This window comes from Limulus polyphemus, unplaced genomic scaffold, assembly GCF_000517525.1.
Source record: "Limulus polyphemus unplaced genomic scaffold, Limulus_polyphemus-2.1.2 Scaffold1985, whole genome shotgun sequence".
Lineage (NCBI taxonomy): Eukaryota > Metazoa > Arthropoda > Merostomata > Xiphosura > Limulidae > Limulus > Limulus polyphemus.
The window spans coordinates 135755-144746 of NW_013667595.1; the positions used below are offsets into that span (position 1 = coordinate 135755).

Sequence of the window (8992 nt, forward strand, 5' to 3'; positions counted from 1 at the left end):
CCTTCGGTGTATAGGACGCAAGCAAATTTTGACATCAAATTTTGGGGTAAAAAAATGCATCTTATACACCGAAAAATACAGTAATTAATGACAAATCATTTAGTCACTTTTATGCAAGCCAAGATATGCAGAGCTCAGCCAGTGTTGAATAAAAACATTAACTGTATTATGCTGTCTAAACCACTACCATTCAGGTTTACTGGATTATAATGTTAATATAACAATAATAAAGAGATATTTTCACTTTTAGGTGAAATCCTAGTCAATTTCTTGTGTCCATTTTACATGCAAGAAAAACAAAACAAAGATCAATATACAAAAACAAAAAAAATATTTTTTTTATTCAAAACTTCAAAAATGTTTTGATGTCTGTGGATGATATAACTGTTTCATTGATAAAAAAAACAAAAAACTCACCTTTACCCATACCAGCTTGTGAAGGGTATCTATTCCCAGCATTTCCTGAAAAATACAAAACTTTTTTTTTCATACATAAAACTAAACTAAAAGGTAAGTACATGATGATTATCTTTTCATTTCTTTAAAAACAAAGTATCAAAACATTACATTTTTGAAAAAGATGAAGAGTTTAACCTTTGCAATCATAAGAAGCATTACACACAAAGGCTTAATATTTTAACACTATATAGTGTATGATATTAGAAAGTAAATGAAGAAGGTGTTAATACCTTGCCCAGATTTCCAGCATATAAGCTAAAGTCTGCTTCAAGAGCTTTGCGTGGAAACGATGGCAGCTTCATCAATTCTTCATGTAAAACCAACACTCTTTGTAAAACCTGGTTAGTTGTCTTCAGAACGGATACTGTCATCAGCACCTAATTAAGAAGTCACAATAACTGATGAATTCACATCAAAATCAATACTAATAGTATTCTCTCTTTAACACTTGCAAAAATGCCTTCAGAACATATGTGGTTAAGGAAACTTCAGGCTCATGTCACTGTTAGTAGATATAATTATTATCTCCCCCCTCCTAGAAAAAAAAAAATCTCAAACATTTGTTTAGATGGCCATCAAAATACTATATTGAGTCAAGTTAACTTATGAAGTTGAACCACTTGCTTGGATGTCTTCAGAACAGATCAATATCTAAAAAATCAAAATCCTGTTAGTAGATACAATAATACCAAAAGCAACAGTCTCTCAAAACCCATGTTTTCATAACACATGGCCAACACCATCTTATTATCACTTTTAATGAGTAATATTACACCAAGGAAAATACCCAGTTTTAAACTTCACTGAAAAATTTTAAATTAACTCAAACCTCAATATCAGACATTGGAAGTTATATATATTACAATACATCTAGTGTAATAATCATTCTGGAACTTGGTTGAAATACTTCTAATGGAACACATCTTTAAGACTTAAATATCAGATCACGGTTCATCTTCTAGACTTTTTAATCACAAACATATGTCTGTGTAGTATTGATTGGATGTATTTAAAATCAAGATCTAATTACTAAATAAACCACACAGATGATCTGTACTACTTTTCATCAAAAATAACTTTTTCCTAATGCAGTGCTTTATAAACATTTAGATTTTTCAGGTAATACTAACTTACTAATTATTATGAATTTGATCAGGTTTTTAATGGGAAATGTTATCAATGCAATAACTGTTATCACATGCTTAGTACAATGGGATCTCACTCAATTAATTCAAGCAAGCATCCTGAGATTTATAGATAAAATATACTTATGATATATGACAATAAAGCTATAAAGATGAGACAGAATTACCCTTTGAGCCTGCTTAATCAAAAGAATGTAAAATATTATGCATCTATACTGACTTTCAAAACATGCTGGAGAAAAGTTGGTCTGCATGTCCACATGTAAATTATTATGCAGCAGCTCTCTATCAATAGAAGCACGACACAACCCCTATCATAACCAATGCCCTCTCCACATTTGCACTTGTTAATCACTTCGACATTGGTCATAGGTCAGTATCTATCAGAAATACATTTTCAATTTAGGATAATGTTAACTACTGATACAATATCTTATCTCTTCTAACAAAATAGCTAGAATCCCACATTGAACTGGTGGAGGGTCACTGAAAAAATGATTCCCCTTCAGGAAGCGCTCAATGAGAGACCATAAAGTGTGGAACCAAAAACGAAAATGCTACACCTCAGATGGTAGTTCAACCTCATCCAACACCTGGCAGCATCTGGAATTGTACATCAGTTCCACAGTAGGCAGAGGATCATCTACCTATTCACTTTGAAACTGGAATTGGTAAGGAAGACAAGCTTCCATACCAAAATCTGTCTCCACTTGTGCACATTTCCAACCCAACCAACACCTGATTAACCATGAACTGAAATCCGGCAGATGGTAGAAAGGTGGAAAACCCTGGTGGGATGACATTTCCGGTCCAAAACCAGCAGCATTGGGTATATTTCTTCCAGTTTGTCGTAGGAGGAGGATGCCTGACTGTACACAAGTGGGAATACATGTGCTGTGTCCAGCTATAACCAACACCAGATCTGCATTTTCCATTCAGTCTGTGCTAGTAGGAGGAACACTGGCTAGAACACCTGTGATGACTTACTTAGCTGGACCAACTGCAACCAACATCTGACCCCCAAGGAACTGCATCCAGAGGATGGTAGGTAGGAAGAATATTTCAGCCTGAGGGGCAAACTGCAATATACACGTACATGGTGGAGTGCTTCAACCAAAACCTGGTGTCATCGCCATATGATTCAAATCATGACCAGGCCATCTCCAACTAACACCACATTCATCAGGAAAGTACATCCGAAGGATGATAGAAAGGAGGAATGCCATGGTGGGGAAGAGTAATCTGCCATATATATATATAAATATGGAATTGAGCTATAACCAAAAACTGGAATTCTACATCAGGTCAGTGGTAGGAAATGTGATATGCCATCAACACCCGCAGAATGCCACCACCCTACTTTGAGTGGTATGATGCATCACTCAGAACGACACGCCTCCATGGTCCACCACCCCAGTAGCTAGGAAATGGGAAGTGGCAAGGACTCACACACTCTACTAAAAAAAAGGTGGTCATGAGCTGAATGGTCATAATTGTGGGAAATGGAGGATAATGAAATGAGAGAAAAGGTGGAATTACCCTCCCAATCAGCAGAAGTCTTGGGCAAAAATGAACAGTCAGGGAAGAGGAGAACTTAGGAACTGTGGAACACCACATAGCAAACATTAATTGCAAATATTTTAGAATGCCAATAATATGAGGAATATGGATTTTAAGGAAAGGTGATACAGGGCAAAGACAAAGGTTCGAATAGAGGATGAGTGAGAGTGTGAAGGACAACACTGAGATTTCAATCTGGAAAAGACACAGGGAGGACGAGGATGGGAAAGGGAAAATGAACAAAATAACAAAAGACAACACAAGAGATTGGAAGACAGAGCAAACTCAGTAAATTTGAACATGCAAGATAATGCAGACTGATAGCTGGCAATCGAAGAAGCCGACAGTCCCCTATCAAAGAGCCAAGTGAAAAATGCATTCAACTGTGGTAGGAAAGGTAGTGAAGGATGATATACTCGGCAGAGTGATAAGCAGCAGAAAGTATACCTTTTACACTGATAAACTGCCAAGGAGGAAGGACATACAGGATGGGCAATCAATGAGGCAACATGGCTGAAAAATCTGGATTGTCTGGCGAGGGACCAGACAAAAGCCACATGTGAAGCCAGAGGGTGGGAATGGACAGATGATGTATGCCTGATTGAAGTTGGTGAAAGAGCATGGGAGACAGTGGCAAAGGAAGGGAAGGTGACACTGAAAGTCTGAGCAGAAGAGGAAACCATGACTGAGCATGCCAAAATGGACCCATCAGGAGCACAAGACACAGAGTGGTCTGAATCAATGAAAGGACCCAGAGAAGAAGAGAAATAGAAGGATATGCATACAGTTTTGACTGAGAGCATCTACAACTTCTGTTAGAGGATGAGGAACAGGAAACCAAAAATTGGAAAGTTGTGCATTGAAATGTGTGGCCACAGCAACTACATCTAGAAAACCTCAGTGAACAAACAACTCTCAAAACACCTGCGGATCTAATAACTGCTCTGTTGAGAGAATCTTGTCAGGCCGAGATAATCAGTTTGCAAACAGATTCAGGGCACACGGAATGTTAATAATCTGATATAATGATTGTGGGCCCAATAGAGGACATACAACATTCAGAAACAAAGATCTCATGACTGGGTACTCCCTTGCCTGGTGATATAAGACACTACCGTGGAATTGTCGAAGTGGACCATCACCAAATGCCCCCAAACATCCGACAAGAAGTGAAGCAGAGCATGATGAACTACCAGCAACTCCAAGATGTTGATATGTAGGGACAAATCGGCAAGTGTCCAACAACCTGAAACCTCTTGAGCATTGAGATATGTACTCCAACCCAAAATGGAAGCATGTTTAAAAAGATAACAATCTGGTCGAGGAGGTGGAAGAGAAACTCTGAAGGCAGTATTGGTCCAATCCAACCACCAAGTGAAGTCAACCTGTAGGTAGGAAGGCAGGGTAATGGGAGCATCCAAGGGATCCCAATAGAGGGCAGTACTGATCGAGAAAAGCTATTTTGTAAGAGGAGGTAATATATCTTATTAGAACTAAAGAGTTAGCCTTATCAAAAAATCAGCTCACCAGAGAGTTTGTCAGTTGCCCAGTCTTAGTAGTTCAAAACAGAGCAAGATTTTATTCCATGGTACATTTGTTTCTTGGATCTTAAAATGTTAATAAAGGTTTATTCAAAATATAAAGAATAATGAGGTAGTAAGTATAAAAGAGTTTAAGGTTTATATACTAAATAATGTATGATATGTGAAATAAGTTTCACAATATGTTTTCACATAAGAATTGATATCTCTACATATAATTCTTCTTCCACACAAGTTGCCTTGAGTTAACCAACTCTGTGGAGCATACAAGTTCTTTAAACTAAATGCTATTTGTGATAACGAATGTGACTAGGCTTTTCCCACTTCATAATAAAGGCCCATTACAATTTCTATGTGTTCTTAAACATTTTTTTATGAACTGGTTCTGTGGTATTAGTATATGCAAAAGAGAGCAAAAGGTAATATTCACTGCCATTCTTTTATTGATGGCTATATTTTTAAGTTACCTTTCCTAGCTCCAAGAACTTTAGAGTTAGAGCCTGCTGCTGTTGTCTTTGAAAAGCTTGCTCTGGATCCATCTGAACTAGAGAAAGCTGAGGATATTGTGAGCGCTTGAAGAAGTAGAAATCTCTAACAAAAGACTCCAAATTGTGAATTTGATCTGAAAATACATTTTGCCAAAAAAACTGTCACTTTAAATACTATAACACTTGAATATTATAACCTTTTAAACATTTTAGCACTTAAATAAACCATTTTAAGAGGCATTGAGTTTTATCTTTAGCACTCTTTATGTTATTTTAGGGGAAATACAGATGAAGTTTAGAAAAATCAAATACAAATTAACATGTCATTTCAGATTATGAAAAGAGTTTCTGTAACTTATTGAATGTGAAGTTTAAATAAAATGTTTTTCTCAAACAATTATTAGAAATTTAGAAATACGTTAACAATCAACACACATAAAAACTCAAAATGAATAACTATTGTTGACAAAAAAATGCTTATTCTGTCATCTAAACTATTTCAAATGCCAGTGCTATTATGGTATGTCCAGGTAAGTCTGAATCAATGTTAGAACAATGGGATATGTCCACTTAACAACAGAAGATGTGTTCAAGATATCAATTAAAGAGTAATGCTAAATCTCTGAATAACTGAGTCATGACATTAAACAGAATAGAGATTGGATACAAAGTGATATACAAAATGCACAGTCTTTATTACAACAAACTTAAATAGTGTATGTACTTGCTTTGTGGAACAACACAGTCTCTTTTACTGGATTCTCTTTTTAAACTGCTTCTCCTTCAAGATCCTGTTCCAGACTAACTAAATCCAACACTCCTTAATCAACAGGGAATGCCACATTTGCCCAGAGTGACTAGTGCTTCTCACATGACTGTTCATCTCATTGGTGAGGCCAAAACCTCTAGATATCACCTGAACAATCACTGAAGGACACTGCTGTTGACATCTTGTATAACATGTGGTAATGCAGCAAAAACTTTCCCTTGCAAGAACATATATTATCTACTACAGAACAATGAAGATAAAAAGAGGATAGAGTGCAATTAACTTAATGCCTTTCTCTAACATATATTATGCAAAATTTGCACATATACAGAACAAAGAATAAATTCAGGATTAATACTACAATATTACAAGAAGAGAGATATGCAAGGAATATACATATACCACACCATTGCAGATACACACAAAAAAGATGAGACAAGTAAAAAAAAAGCATTAGAAGGTTCTAGGAGCATGTAGGACCTTAGAAGATGTGATCATTTGGAGCACTGTGCCTTTATAAAAATTAATACAGTATATCAGAATAATGGCCAAATCTAGTTTGCTCAATAATGCCTAAGGTGAACTACCACACATTTTTATTTGTTATAGGAGAAGGCACAAGACTTCATGCAAGTTTACAAAATTATTACTATAATATGGTGTTTTCTTGTGGTATTGAGTTAAAGATTGAAAAGGTGCTGGACTAATTAGCCACATGATTCTTTTCAGTACATCAAAAATAAAGAATTTCCAGAAAGGAAATACTTTAATCGATTGTCTTCTCTTAGAATTAGTTATGATATCAGGGGTAAGAATGTTATGCTACTGCAAAAATGCTGTGGTCATAAAGAAGGAAGAAGATGTGATTGCCCTTGTTGGTTTATTACTACTTACTTTTTAAATGGTTGTTCCTGTGATGCTAACATGCCACATTCAAACAGAAGTGGTAGGCCTAGCACTATGAAGCCTTCTAAGGCAGTTTCTATGACTAATGCTAGTATTAGTAATGGTAGTTCTATGACTATTGATGTTATAACATGAGTGCAAAAGAACTAAAACAAAATGGAAGAACATATTACTTCTCTATTCAATAAGATAACAAAAGGTAACTATAATATTACTGAGAAACAACCCTTACAGAAAACCCATATCTGGTTCAGATGTATCGAGATCTGGATATGTCCTTCCAAATGTGAGCTAGATCATTACTGATATGGCCTGATTCTTCCAGATCTGAACTAAATCCTAAATCAGGCAAGACTGAGTAAGATCCAAATGAGACTAGGTCTTCAGTTCTCATCAATGAATATATGTATATTAGCAGAGACACACACAAAATATTTGTGGTCAAATTAGTATCTTTATTGCAAAGTACTTCTTTAAAAACATGGTTTCTAGAATAATAAAAATTAATTCTAATTGCAGACACCAAAATCTATAAGTCAACTTGTCTTAGGCCTAATATTAGTTAAGCCTTTATTAAGAATGGCCTATATTCAATAAAAAGAATTTTACACTGTAACTTGTGTATGTTTTTGCTTTAGTTTATTTAGGGCTAAACTTTACCTTACTTAATACTATCAATAGATAAACTTATAAACTTTAAAAACTTTGATAAGATTTTAATATGGTGTTGTACAAAATGTCTCCTAAAGTATATATACACCTGCTTTTTATTTACAACCATTGAAATGAAGTGCACACACACACACACATGTACATTTAGAAAGTAAGGTGTGCATGCACTTTCTGGACAGACAAAACTGAGTATTATTATAACAGAAAATTAATTTGTACTAGCCACGATTTGCAAAACATTTGTGGTAGTTTTCATACCCTTCATTTGAATTTTCCTTATTCTATCATTTTCACACCTGGCATTTAAGCTACACTTTCTTGCAGGCACTATGTGTTAGATTGATAAATCATGGTTTATATTAAAAAATTTACGAATGTAACTTTATTTAACCCTTACGAGATGGGTCACGGTGAAAGGCTATGTCATCTCGTTTGTTGACTTGCATTCAAAATCTTATTGAACCACTATTTCATAAATTTATGTCAATAACTTTGGTATCAAACTGTAGATTATAATTTAAATTTTAGTACTATATATTACTCGTATTCTTAATTTCAACGCAAATATAAAAAAAACAAAGATAAACATCGATTTTTGTATGTTGAATGCAGCACTGGTTCAAATTAGATGTTTTTGAAGTCAAAATACAAAGTCTATAGTTTCGTATGAATTAGAAACTCAAATTATCGATATTGACAAGCTAGAATATAAAATAAGAGCCTCTTATCTTTTCAATTTGTTATGATATTACTCATGTAATAAATCAAACACAGTGGCTCCCCACCCACCTAGTTCCATTTTTGGAAATACTCCCTTATATACACTTACTTCTATATACGACATGAATAACCAATCGGAAGCTCAGAATGTCCCCTAGTGGCTTTCTTAGCCATTTTAACGAGCTTGGTGCCATTTCTTTCTTTTGAACCAATATTTCAACGAGGTAGGGTGCGTCTTTAGTTTGCTCAAAATTTCATATATTTTTAGAGTCAAATACATCTTAGTTACAAAGCTTGATAAATTATAGTGGAATTCTGTGCAAATATTTTAAAGGCTTAGCAACCTACGCCAAGCAGCAACCGAGTACTAGAAGAGATAATTGTTTGCTTTACTTCTTTAGTTACTGTTCTATGTTTTAAGAAAAATAAGTTTAAGAACTTATTTGAAAATATCAATAATCTTTATACATATATAATGTATAATAACTTGAAATTTGACTGTATTTTACAAAATACTAGTCTACTAAAACAAAGCCAAGACAAGTTACTTTGTATAGAACAAAGGTCAGTTTTATGTTATTTGATACAGTAACATAAGTGCACATGAGTTGTGTCATTGTAACTTCTGTATTGTTAGCCAGGCATGGCTGAAAGGTCAATATAATAAACATGAGATATATATATATATATATATATAAAGTATAATGAGACTTAAGCAACTTATTACTAAAC

General features: G+C 34.6%; 1 protein-coding gene across 5 annotated transcripts in view; it reads right to left on the reverse strand.

Moving 5' to 3' along the window:
* Nucleotides 1-8992, reverse strand: part of LOC106465571 (protein unc-80 homolog) — a 138172-nt gene that overhangs the window by 53992 nt on the left and 75188 nt on the right. For all 5 annotated transcript variants that reach the window (XM_022393494.1, XM_022393492.1, XM_022393493.1 and 2 more), the window contains exons 25-27: nt 5173-5327; nt 690-836; nt 418-462 (exon numbers count right to left, since the gene is read on the reverse strand). In XM_022393494.1, the coding sequence (XP_022249202.1) occupies nt 418-462; nt 690-836; nt 5173-5327 (347 nt within the window). The remainder of the gene's footprint in view (nt 1-417; nt 463-689; nt 837-5172; nt 5328-8992) is intronic.